Consider the following 14,182-nt stretch of genomic DNA (forward strand, 5'->3'; position numbering starts at 1 on the left):
TAAAAATGCAAAAAGATTTTCTCTTTGTTGAACAGTTTCTATATATTGAATTTTCTCAATATTATACACACACAAAGAATATACATGACATTAGTTATATCTTTACACAAGAGGCAAGAATAAGTTTTAAAGAAGTAATATTCTTCGAAAAATATGATTTATATATAAATAACAACTGTCGTAATATTGTAAATAATATCATTGCATATATATTCGTGAGATATTTTCTCATTTAAGAATATGTCAAAAAGCAGTTTTATTGTAAAAAAAAAAAAAAAAAAAAAAAAAAATAGAGAATAAAATTTATTTTCTCTAATATTTTGAGAATTATCACATTTTAATATTGATATAAGTAAGTTTTTCTATCAAAATCTTAAGCTGTATTAGAGGAAATTGGAAAGTAAAAATCTATAGTAAATGGATTATCTGTACAATACTGTACAGTTCTATTGAAAATTTATAATTTATTATTTTTTTTTGAATGCTATACAACAAGTATTTTATTAGTATACTGTATCTGGTTGTGGGTCATTAGGATCATCATAGTATTTTAAATACATTTTCTTATGAGTGAAATCTCTTACACCTTCCAGTCTCCCTCTTCTTGGTGCTTTTGAATAATCGAAGGCAGAGTCTTTTTTGCCAAATAATTTGTCCTTTTCATCTATATCTTCCCTAAATTTACAAAAAATTAGATTCAAATATGTCTTCACTTTTCACATTAACTTTTAAATACTGCTGTGGAATTATTCCTTTTAAAAACTCAATAATCTACATACCTATATTGAGATGCGACAACTTTCTTTCCTGTAACTGGATCTGTTATGTCTCCTAGAGGGTATATCACTTCAATAACCTGCACAATATGATTTTATTAAAAATATAAAAAACATCCAAAAATTCAAAATAACATCAAATTGTAATTTTATATGTAATCTCTTTTAAAACTACTACAATAACTATAAATAAATATTACTATAACATAACATACTTCGTGCGTAATCAGACGTGTTAATTTACTTGGTAATTCTTTGATCAAGATTACATCGCCGGATTTGCATAGCTTCTGCGGATCATTGGCATAAATGAAGTCGTACTTTTTGTAATGCTATTGTCGACAAGAGAAACGTAACCTCAATTAGCAAATTATCTAAACAAGTATCATTGTATGATGATTCACATATACTAACCAAACGAATGAAATCGTTGAATTCTAAATGTGATATTCTCACTTTGGCAGCATTTTGTTTGGACGAAGGTACGCATGTTCCAAGAAGATATCGCAATGCGGTTTTACTCGCGCGAACTCCTCCGCCAGCCATTTTTAAATACGATCATCTGTGTACTATGTACTCCGTTTTAGCGTAGGTTGTGTCAGCTGTGTATCTACGTACGTACATACATACAATGAACGCCATGTATATATGAATGAAAACATACATAATTATTATTTATAGTACCGTTAGTACCAGCAATCTTGTTTATTGAAACACTCAGCTGATTATTCTGACTACCTAGGTAGCGAAAGTAATCATTTTAATTGTCAAATTACATCAAAATGACTACTTTTGCTATCGGAATATATGTATTATTATAACATGTGTAGAGATTTATTTTTCCAGTTATAGCGAATTTTTTAATTCCTCCATTGATTAATCTCATGAAACGTCAATACAGCACGTGCTGCATTTGTGCATTATGCGATTGATTAATCGATGAATTAAAAAACTCGCCTACCTTCTCATTTCTTGCTTTTAATTGTTCAATCTTAGGCATTTCTTTATTTTATTTCAACAATGGAAATATTAAAAAATGTAAAGAAAAAAAATAGAATTCTTATACGTAGAACATACTAATGAATACATATATGTATATATAATACAGGAGATTATTTTGATAGCTTACTGTTAGAGAAATTAAAGACTCGACACTGTAGAGACTTTGATATTGTCAAGATTGTATCTTTTTCTAAAAAAGGAATCTAAAGTTGTGTATTATTACAAAATGCCATTTTTAAGCTGTTTTATTTTATTTTTATTGTTTCCGTAATAAATAATTTTGTATGGGTGTGTACAAAATATTTACATATATAACACCGAGATATTTTTTTATATAAAAATCATCTTGTGTGTTATTTCTCTTTTTATATACTTCTATAGAAACGGAAACAAAATTTTTTATATTCAAAGGGAGTGATATTAAAAGTATGAAGATGGAATATGCAAAATATATATATAGGAATATATATTATATGTAGAAATATATATCGATATTATACAAAATAAGGATATAAATAAATAAAAAAATAATTTTCTTAACATCTCTAAGAAAATTATTTGATGAAAAAGACTGATATCTTTCTATAATAAGCTAATCTAGCTATAATAAACCATGAGTGTATCTTGTGTTTTTGTTAAAAAAAAATATATTTTAATTTGATCGATACGATTTTATGATATATTTAAATATATAAATAGTACTACTTTTTCTGTATCGATACGTAACGATATATGTACATATATATATATATATATATATATATATATATATATATATATATATATAAACACATTTTTTAATGACAATATGTACAGAATACATTTTTAATTACAATAGTTGAAAACATATATCAATTCTTTTTTCATTAAATTTGTAAACAAAAATATAGAATTATATCTTATCGACGAATTGGTAATTATTACTTTAAAATTCAAATATAATTTGTTAATTTTTTCAACTGTGCATCTCCAGTTATTATACTTGACGTATTTACATGGTTGCAACTGTGTAAACGCACTGTAAAATTTCCTTTAAATTTCTGTCGAAGGTAAATTACATTTAATCTTTCAATTGCTGCACGTTATATGCACAAGCTATTGAAACAAACGGATTCGTACGCTATCTTCATTTATTAGACTTGCAGAATGCGGTTAGGAAATTGTATGTAATGGAACTTACATATTCACAATTGGTCTTCGGTTTGTCAATATGTGTAATTTTTACATCTTTAATCTTTCTAAAACGATCAAGAATCTTATTGATATGTCAGAATTATGACGAATTTAATAAAAGTGCATGTGATTAATATATAGTTTAAATATAAATTACCGGAAAGATAACAATTGTGATGAGTAAAATAATTAGAGAGCCCTTATTGTATAAACTCAAAATCATATTCTCACATCATATTTAACTTTCTCGAGTATAAAGTAGAATCAAAATATCGAAGATCCCATTTTATATTAAACACACTAAATATTACTTACAAATATATAATTAAATGTTATATGTATATAATGTAAATGCTTTTGAATAATACTCCGCAAATCATATTTTAATCGCTTAAATTTCAAATTTTATTAGTTTCTGTATGTATATCAGTTGAATCATAATTTCGAACTTGATGCAGACGTTTTCTATACATCAAAGATAAATAATTGCAAAAAAATACATATAAAAGGAAAAATAAAAGAGATGAGAATAATAAGAGCAGTACATACATAAACATTCGTATCAGATCATAGCTCTGATAATGAGTTGTATATGTATATCTCACAAAAAGGATTTGTCAGTAATGTGGAAAGAAAGTGAAAAGAGAGCAAAATCGCAGTAGATAGGTCGTATTGCATATCAAAAATCATATACACATTTTTGTGAAATATATTACTTTTATCTTCCGCGCGTGCGTTTCCTTTCGTCTCGTGTAATATGCACGCATGAAGGGGAATCGTGTATCTGCGAACCCTGTTGTTATTGCGGAATGTAAAGGAGCAAGGGAATTCACGGGTGATCGGCGAATCGGTTGGCGACCGAGCCGTCAGTCATCCAGGAAATTCCATTGTCGGTAGAAAAATCGGGACTACGGTATGATTCCACGGTCGTTGCTTCTATTATTACGAACCCGCACCCCCGATCCTGCGGATTCGTTCGAATTTTCCGGAAGCAAAGGCGAGACAGAACAAAACGAAACAATAGCGTTATTCTACAAATAAAGATTTTATCGCGTGAGATCGACGCGTTAATTAAGCAAACCGATAACGTGCAAACGATAATTTGAGTGTATAATTCTTATGTTAGAGAGATACCGTACAATTGCAAATATTGATATATTACATTATATGTTCAACACAATACGTACATCGTGAGAATATGTACATATTTATAAAGCTGCTTTGTCACTTTTGCTTTATTTGCATGTGCAAAATATGCTGTTATAATATTTTTTACTCGTATTTTTTATATAACAATATAATGAATAAAAAAGATATAAGTTTATAAATTTTGAAGATAGATTTTGCGATCGAAGTCATTACTGAAACCAATGTACATATATATATATGATTTATTGGTCATCAATACTCTGTATATATATATATACTATTTACATTTATATCAGTAATCATATGTATATATGATAATGAAATATGTATGTATGACAAACTTCGCGACATTTTCTTTTTCGCCCTTCAAGTAAACCACATAACATTCGAAGTTTGAGAAACTACGTTTACATTATGCTGTTCTCAAAAGCAATGTGTCGGAATTTCCATACAAATATGGCTTCGCGAGTGCTATCGCCTCGGTGGTCAACTCTACAGTATTGCACAAATGAACGCATAAATTAAATTTCTCGTCCAGTTGCACACGATCTATACATGCAGATAGCGTCAACTGACAATATTTCCCGCTCTAGAAATTTTATATACAGTTCATAAATGAAAATTGCAAATGCCATGTCAAAATTTAACTATCTATTTAATATTTAAATTTACCTGTATTACGCACACATGATACATATACAATATATGTAGAAGGATTTCTGATATTACCTACAACGAAGTTATGATATTAATAGATTGATTGGTGGCCGTAATGATAAAGCGATCTAATTTCACGTGTGACATAGGTGGCTGTATATAATAATAGGATACAATTTATATAATTATGTTGTGCGTTTATAAGCAACAATATTGAATATTGTTTTACCATGAGGTTACTGATATGTTATTTATTGTACTTATTTAATTAAAAAAGATATTTTTGTACAAATATATACATTAGACAGATGATTCTAAATAAGTGTGAAGAATTTTGAAACATGATTTTTTTGTCGAAAATTAAGGAAGATCTTTTATATGAACTGTATATTCACTCTTTTATATGAACTGTATATGCACTCTTTTCCTAAGGAGTTATACTTTTCTAAAGGGGGAGGTGAAAATTAGATTTTTAATTTTTCTCAAATTTTGGACAAGTTAAAAAAATAAAATTTGAACATTTTTTATTAATAAAAAGGATACTTATTATTAATATTTTTTTATTCTTTCAGTATCGTTATAAGGGGATGAAACTAGTAACCTCTATTTAATTCTGTATTAGAACTTTTTAACGGGCTGGAATGTGATCATCTAAAAATATGCATTAGTTTAATTCCTTTAGAAATAATAATAATAATAAATTATTGTTTGTATTAGTAAAAAATGTTCACTAAATTTCATTTTTTAACTTGTCCAAAATTAGAGAAAAAATAATTTAATTTTCTCTTTTTTAAAGTATAAAGCCTCAGGGAGGGATATAGAAGTATATGTTTATATGAAAAAAACCGCCTTTATTTTCGACAAAGAGTTTTCGCACTTGTTTAGAATGTTTACTCTGTATGTACTCTGTATTTTATTATCGCACATTTAATGTTGTAATAATGTATTTGCGGTCAATATTAGTGGTAGGACGTCTTACATGCAAATTGCGAGGGAAGTAGCTGCTTAGTTCGTTTATCTTCGGTATTTTTGGGCTGATCGCTGTATCAGCGTGCGACAAGCTGATTTTCTCCGCTCTCAGGCGCGGCGAAACGTGCGGATCGTTTGCGATTTTTCACGCGCATCGATTCCTAGATAAACAGAACATAAGGGGCATTTCCGTAAAGCACAGCTGGCGCCTGGGGCGAGGACCAGTATATTTACACGTGTAATCGTTCTCTGATTTATGGGGGACCAAAAAAGAGAGAAAGAGAGAGAGAGAGAGAGAGAGAAGGGGGGGAGAGAGAAAGGGATGATCTCGGGGGCTCTTTTACACCTCGGTTCCGACCCTTCTGATTCGCACACCAACACAGAATCAATCATTATAAGCTATGATTGTTTCCCTGCCTCTAGTTTTACAATTATTTAATACTGTTGAATATCAATGTTTTGTGCAATAAGTTATTTTATTGGACAATAAATGGTTTATCACATACTTACATGATTTATCACATAGTTACATTATTTTTATACGAGATACGGTATTGTTCTACTTGATTTTCAGTTTTAAAATGCATAAATTAAGATCTAGATTTTTTTGCGTTATTATTAATAACGTATAAATATATTTTTATTCAGTAGAATATCAAACGCATATTTTAAAACAGTAATCCAAAAAAATAAATATATCAATAATACGGATATATGTATTTAACATTTAGTAGAATATTAAACGCGTATTTTAAAACATTAATCCAAAAAAATTGTTTTGTATGGAGAGACATATAAATAAAGCACACAGGAAGAAATAATTCATGCTTCCTTTTTTAAATGGAATCAGTGTATTAGCATTGCTTTCAGTTATAATTATAGCAAATAGTGTTGCGCACATACCAACAGTGAAAAATCAGTTAGTGCTTGATTTTTCAGTAACTTAATGCTATAATTAATAAAATGCATGCAAGACAGAAACGCAAAGTATTTTCACTGAATATCAACTAATCTTTGGTGAAATTTTCTCACTGTTTTAAACAATGACATTTTCATTAATTTAATTTAAGAGAGTGCATACAAGAGTTAAACGAATTTTCTAAACGCGTTTACTTTTGCTTTTATGCAAACGTCGACCGCTGATGTCACGTTTTGTTGATATTTTCTATTTAATTTATTAAACAAATGTGTGGTGTGGTGTGTGTGTGTGTGTGTATGTGTGTCTACATTGTGTTGAAATTAAATAGGATGAAAATTGTGCGGATACATACGCAGTCACATACGTCGCTAGAAATTTCCGGTATAATGTGGCGCTTAACTTTCATGCGTTTCGTCTAAAGTTTGAAACTGTGGGCGAGGTCATGGCCCATCTAACTTATACTCGAAAACGTTATAACCCGAGCAAAGCCCCTGAGGGATCGGATGGTGTCGACGCGTGTGAGAGAGGATGTCACGGGATGTTACACTCCCTTCCTGTTCATCTGGCCGACAGCTTTGTCCATCTACCACCGTTCTTTGCTCTCCCTCTCTTCTCTCTTTTCTCCCTATCCTATATAACCTTTTGAGAAACCTATTTTCATTTCACGTAATAGCTTTTTGAATGTCGTGATTCAATGTGCGATAAAGCACGCTGATTGCGAATGCATTGATATTATTGCGGTGCATTAATTTCTGAAAGAGAGATCAAACATACGATAAAGCGTTGCTCAGGAATGTCATTTCTTATATTATAATGATTTTGTAATAATATTCGAGAGATCATACATGTGCTATAAAAATTTTGTCTTATACATAAGAATATATTTGTTAGATCGTTCTTGTACTATTTTTTATTTTTAATATATAAGAAGAAATAATATATGCCAAAAATTAATTAAACATAACATAGATGTTTAATATAATGCAAGGATTTAATTGAGATTTTCAAAGATTTTTTATTTTTTGTAAGATTAGATTCTCTTTTCACAGTGTGCAATATCAAAGATATAATTTTTAGGAAACCATGATAATTCAATGATAAATTAAGAGCGAATTATTAATGAGTCAAAATATTATTGTGATGAAAGATATATATTACAAAATTATGTTAAACTCAGACTATTAAGTAAAATATTTAAACCTTTAATTTATTTTCAAAAAAGATTTATCTTGCTGTCTTTTCGAGAGTAATAAAAATAATTTATTTTTAGCTGTTTTAGGTAAAATCCAAGCTATTGTAGTGATTCACATTGTACCACATTATGACAAGCTTACAAAAAACTTCAGCAAAAGAGCCTGCTCTCGTCAATCGAAAAGATCCTTTGTTGCTGTAGAACAACGCAGAATCCCATACTGCACAGGTCACGCGATAGATGATTGCAAAGTTAGGCTTGCAAGTTCTCATCCATTACATACTCTTCACCATACCTTTTGTTACAGATTATCATCTTCTCTATGGTTTCGAGAACAATAATGTTTAACAAGTGTGGAAATTTAAGAAACATATAAACAAAATTTTTTACTGCGATAGTTCAATTTTGCATCCTTTATAGATAGATATTGAAGAAAGATTAAATGCGCATGTAATAAAGTCTTGATGAATAAAATTATTAACTTTTACTTAAAAATTATTTTTTTTTATTTATTGTTTATTTTTTTATTCTATTAAAATAAATAACGCAAGAATCTTCCATGATATATTTCATATCTAGAAATTCTTTTTTTTATTTTATCAAAGAAAATGTATTGCAAACAAATTTACAGTGGAAAAGAGAGGAGAGAAGAATTGTCGTGATGAATACTGAAAGCATGAGCGGCCAAGAAAGCACACTTACGGAATCCGGAAAAATACGCTTTTGTAAAGCTTGGTTTTGTTCGGATTCATTATGGGAGCGTCGATTGGGAGTCTTTTTCTTTAAGCACATCGTTGAACACGACTACGTTAAATACCGAGATATTTTATGAGGCTCGTTATTTACATGATTCTACATTTAAAAGCCGGAATCAGTGATAAGCGGAACTCGAAAAGAGACACTTGAATTATGCTAATGCACTGACTGAGAGCAATTTCATCTAACCGATAAATTTCATATTATATGGATTCTCGCTGGCATACATCGTGGATTTTGCGTCCCAGCCAAATGAACTGTGTATGTGTTGCACAGTCCGTATTTTATATTACACCTAGACGTTTCAAGCATATTATAATACGTGTAATTTGCTTGACTAACAGAGAAACATTGAATTATTATGTTTATCGCAGTTATAGCAGTTATAATGATTAATATTAATTATTTGAAAGAAGAAGCAAAAGTGTTATATATATATATATATATATATACAATATTTAATACTAGCTATATTAATACTAATATTTTACATTATTTGTATATGTTCTGTAATTATCTTGATTGTATTTTTCGATAGCAGGATTTTTTTTCGATTATTTTGTGTTACACTATAAATATTTCAAAAAACTTTAATTAATAATATAAAATTTATCGTTGTATAAATTATATCGATAATTTGATATAATATTATTAATCACAATTAATTATTTTTCGTACTGACACTTTGTATCGTCTTTTTGAAATTTTCCTTCTTATCGGTTTTTTACGTGAAATTTTCCCTCCATCCAATTACGATACAATCGTTGCGTTTTCCTGATTTCACGTATCGATCAGGCAATCCCGTGTTAATAACGCCGTAACAACGTCGGTCGGTCTCTAAACAGCTCGGCGGAGGCAATAAGACTTAAAAGAACGAGCAAGAACAGTCACGGTGTGCGCGCGACAAGGGGATCAAGCGAAAGGGATAGAACGAGAGGGTGACTGTAAACCGAGAGCCTGTTTCGGGCAGGGGAACGAGATTATCGTTGTAAAGTTCGTATCTAACGAATTTATGAAACGCTACACCGTCGAGTCCTGATTTAATAACCACAGACTCCAGGCGGCCCTCTCCCTCCGTCCTCCCCCGCGTCCCTCGTCATTCGTTATCGTAAATTCCCGTCGTCCCTAGTCGGTAGGTGTTCGAAAGTCTTCTCTTGTGCGAGAGAGTCATTGCGGGCGTGGAAGAGCGGCGAATCTGGGCACAAGAACGAGAACCTTTCTAGGAATTCCGAGGAATTCCTTTCGTCCGCTCTTTCGGTTACAGACCCGCTCTTGGACTTACCCTGAAAGATCTCGTCAACGAGATAAGTATCGCTCGGTCTTTTCACGGCTCTGCTACTTCATTGAACGCTACGAAATCCTCCTTAATCCCCGGTCGCATCTACATCTCGGAGATGAACACGATTCGCTTTTTAGTGGTTTGTATCTCAGTACTGACAATGAATTAAATGTAAACGTAATAGAAATTAATTTAATGTTGAACGTATATGTCGAGATGAAGCGATTTTATGATCATATTATATGATTCGATAAAGAGAAGAAAGAGAAAGAAGAAGAGTAAGAGAAAGATAGATAGGTAGATAGATAGATAGATAGAGGATTAATAAATATAATAAAATAATAATAAAATTAATAATAAAAATTAATATTAGTTTCTTGTATACATATATACACACAGTCTACATAGATAATTTTACGTATTTCTCAAACTGATTTGTAATCGTGTAATTTCTAAAAAATAAATTGAGATGATTTGAATTAAACAAATGCACAAAATAATTCTTGCTTTACTATTTTATTCTTCAAGGGTTTGTCGACGGCGACGACGACGACGACGATGCAAGGTGCCGAGATACCGACAGATGTTGCCCGATGAAAAATTCCTCACTCGAACGGCAGCGCAGTGTAATCTCCCTTTCTAAGAGGTCCAAGAGGGTGTTGGGCATGAGTATTTCAAAGTCTAGTTCCCATGTCGACGCGCGTAAGATAGATGCATTTAAATCGCCTAATCATTTTACGTCGAGCTACCGCGTTTCTTTTTTTAGGAATATTCGTTTTTACGTCATTCCGCTTCTCTGCAGAAAGTATACGGGAGGAAAGTATAAGGTATGTCATTGTTTTGGACTCGCTGACGATGACGTATAGGTACACCCACGATTTTCCGCGCCTTTCCGACGCACTTACTTCCAACAAATCTGTTCCTGATCTCTTTTCCGTTCGCTGTTCGAAACTTTTTCATTGACTGCAAAACAGGTTCGGAATGTTAAAGATAATAATACACATGGTTCTTGAAAATAGCATGTGTGTAGATATGCGTATATCTACATATATTGTATATATATATATATATATATATATATATATATATATATATATATATACGAGTAAAATTTATGATGATACAGATATCACATTTATGATGCTGCACTGAACCAGTGAGACTTAAGTTTCAGGTCTTTAATTATAATAAGAAATAAAACCATGTATGTATTACTTAACTGTTTCAAGACTTATAAGTTACATAAAATTTTCTTAACTCGAAAAATAATTAAGTCACAAAACTTTATCATTCGTTTTTGGTGTAATTACGTCCTGTTATTTATTACATCGTCACAGTGAGATATTATATTTTTGAGTATGCTCCATTTGATGATAATTAATATATATGTATATATATTATTGTCTATATCAAAATTAAAATATAATGAAATAAATCAATCAAATGAATTATTTGTTAAATTTTGTATTTTTAAGTTTATATTAATGCTCTCAATATTATTCTAGACATGTATTTTCTAGACATGCGTGTATGTGACAATACTATTTCTGTGCTCGTATTAATTTTTAAAGAGCACAAACGCGGCGAAGCCACGATGCTGTTACAGCTCACGTTACGTGTTGTCTACTTGATACATTCTAGATGATCTGTAATTTACAATGTTACAGGTGACGTTGCTAGGGCAGAGCAATAGAGGTGAAGACGGTAAGATGGAGGGATGGACAAGGTATGCGTTTCGATCCTGTGCAACTTGAAACGTGCAAATAATGCAATAAGCAATCCTGTTATTTTCGATTTTTAACGTTAAATTGATTTAAACATCAGACAAAATAAAATCAATTTATGTATGTTAAATAAAAAACTCCATTTGTTAATTGAAATCATAAATGAATAAATCGCGAGAAATATATACTTCAATAAAGAGCCATCGTCGCGATACAGTTACAATCGTCTATTGAAAGTTAATTAATCGTCAATTATATTCATTATAGCAAATTATTTCCCGATACTTGTCGCAATCGTGTTTCGAAAAGGACGTTGACAATATACGGAACATTTCGCATTACTTACTATTTTACTGTTCGAATGTCACCGCGTTAATGACAACACGCTGTGTGTCTGTGATAACAATAATATATGCCGTACAGGCAAATACCATCTGTTACAGTTAATTTGCTCTTTGCCGCTCCGAAATAAATAATTAACATTTTCTACATTATTTTATAATATAAAAATTAACACTAAATATATATTGAACCTTACATTTTAAATTAATTTTGATAAATAATTATTATTGCGAATAAAATTTATTATTAATGTAAAGAATAAAATTAATTTTATTTTGATCAAGAAATTATTTGTGTAAATTAATTTAGTATTATCACTCTTTACGGCTTACCAAATTTTCAATTTTTGAAAAAGCAATGATTTTATTTGGCATTAAAAAATCTAGACTTTTTCTATTGATTTTAATCAAACATCTCTCTAACTAAGAGTGTTCGGTTCATAAGTCAGCGGGGGAAAAACCGCGGTGAAGTGGCCTGAATCTTGACGTTAATCGTTGGGGCATGTGTACACACTCCAGGTGATATTCTCTCGGTGGTCGACATTTATTGCTCTCAAAGTAATGCCTTTCCCTGGGCCGTAAACAGACTGTAATTTACGGATGTGTTTCTAGTATAGACTGTAAAAGAATAATTGCTACGGAACATCCGCGTTACTGTATATTTGTCTCGTAATGTACATTGCGTTCCATTTGATACGACCAATCACTTCATAATCTCGGATTTCATAATACAATAGAACTTTTATTCCCTCGATAATATCTTTCAATGTAATTTAATATTGTAATAATATCAATAATATCGATCAATTCATTAATGTGTGTGCATAGTACTTTATTATATTTTAACTTATTCCTTTAGCTCTCTGATTTCTCTGATAATTTCATAATTTTATGTGTAATGTGTTCTTCATTATTTATTATTGAAGAAAAATTTTCAATCGGAATCTAAATTGACTGTATTTATCTCTTTGATAATACATCCACACAATTCTGTCAATACTTGGTACTGACATTTATCCAGATTATTTTGCGACAGTCTTCAAAGAAATGATTTAAGTGATCGATACAATGTCGACTTTTTCTCTCTGCGACATGGAAGACAGATATAAAGAATTTATAAGTTTTTATCCTGCAAAAATTTCAGAAGGCCGCGCGTACGCGTCCTCATCATACGCCAACTGCTTCAAGCCATTGTGCAGCTGTCTCAAAGATATGTGTCTTCATTGATTCCGTTTTTCCATTTCTTTTGTTTCCCAGAAACAGAGAGAGAGAGAGAGAGAGAGAGAGATATCCCGAGACCTCAGTGTAACTCGAGTTCCCAACCACGCACAAATGTCATTTGCGGACGTGCTTTTGCGCGCACGTGTATATCTCGTAGCGTAGACTATATAACGGGTGTGTGATGCCGACGATGACACATCGACTGTGCGTCTGTTTCCATGGTTACAGTGGAGCCAGAACTGTACGTCTCATGCAACCCCCTTTCGGTGATGATGTGCGCAGGAGTTCGAGAGGGGTCGCGTCGAGAAAGGGGCTGGCCGCAGGCGAATTAAGAGTTTGAAAGGGCTCTATCTCTTCTATCCCCGGCCTTTTTCCCGTCTCCCTCCCTTTCCCTTTCTTCCTTTTCCTCATCCTCTCTCGTATGTTCTTCTTTGACGTCTTTTCCTCTCCCCCCCCCCTCTCTCTCTCTCTCTCTCTCTCTCTCTTTCTCTCCCTCTGATTCTTCTCCTCTAATCACGGATCGACGAGCGCCTTCGTCTTGCGTCAGGAGTAGCTGAATGGTAGCGAGTGTCGTTAGTATTGAACATCGTCCACTAATTCGCGAGTAATCGTGATTAAAATCGTGATTAAGATCGAAAGTAAGGATAGCTATTGTGTTCTCTCTGTGTTTAGTTAGGTAGCTTTATTACCTGAATGTTGCTAGGAATAAACTTTTATTGATATTAAATATATATTAAATATATAAAATTATTATTGATATTAAATATATCATTGTTCTATTATAAATATAAAAAAATTAAACATTTATATAATTTTTCTGTTATAATATAATAATATCTCCTGCAAATTTGTCAGTATAAGTCTTTAATTTTTTTAAGTAGTTAGAAAAGAAATTAAAAAATATTTATCCTATAAAATTGTATATATTATATAAAATTATCACACGTTATTGTACTTTTAATCGAAAATATCTTAATAAAGTTAGGAAAATGTTACAGATGATGTATAGTAAAAAGCCAAATTA

The 14,182-nt window shown here is 31.2% G+C and overlaps 1 protein-coding gene across 1 annotated transcript; it reads right to left on the minus strand.

Annotated features, from left to right (window-relative positions):
- Positions 1-485: 485 nt before the first annotated feature.
- Mrps17 (mitochondrial ribosomal protein S17) lies at positions 486-1,362 on the minus strand. Its single transcript, XM_072896422.1, has 4 exons — positions 1,191-1,362; positions 992-1,108; positions 780-856; positions 486-675 (listed from the first exon to the last, which is right to left on the minus strand). Exons 1-4 carry the CDS (start codon positions 1,320-1,322, stop codon positions 504-506), a joined length of 498 nt encoding a protein of 165 aa, XP_072752523.1. The 5' UTR covers positions 1,323-1,362; the 3' UTR covers positions 486-503.
- Positions 1,363-14,182: the final 12,820 nt, after the last annotated feature.

The sequence above is a fragment of the Anoplolepis gracilipes genome, chromosome 7 (genome assembly GCF_047496725.1).
Source record: "Anoplolepis gracilipes chromosome 7, ASM4749672v1, whole genome shotgun sequence".
Lineage (NCBI taxonomy): Eukaryota > Metazoa > Arthropoda > Insecta > Hymenoptera > Formicidae > Anoplolepis > Anoplolepis gracilipes.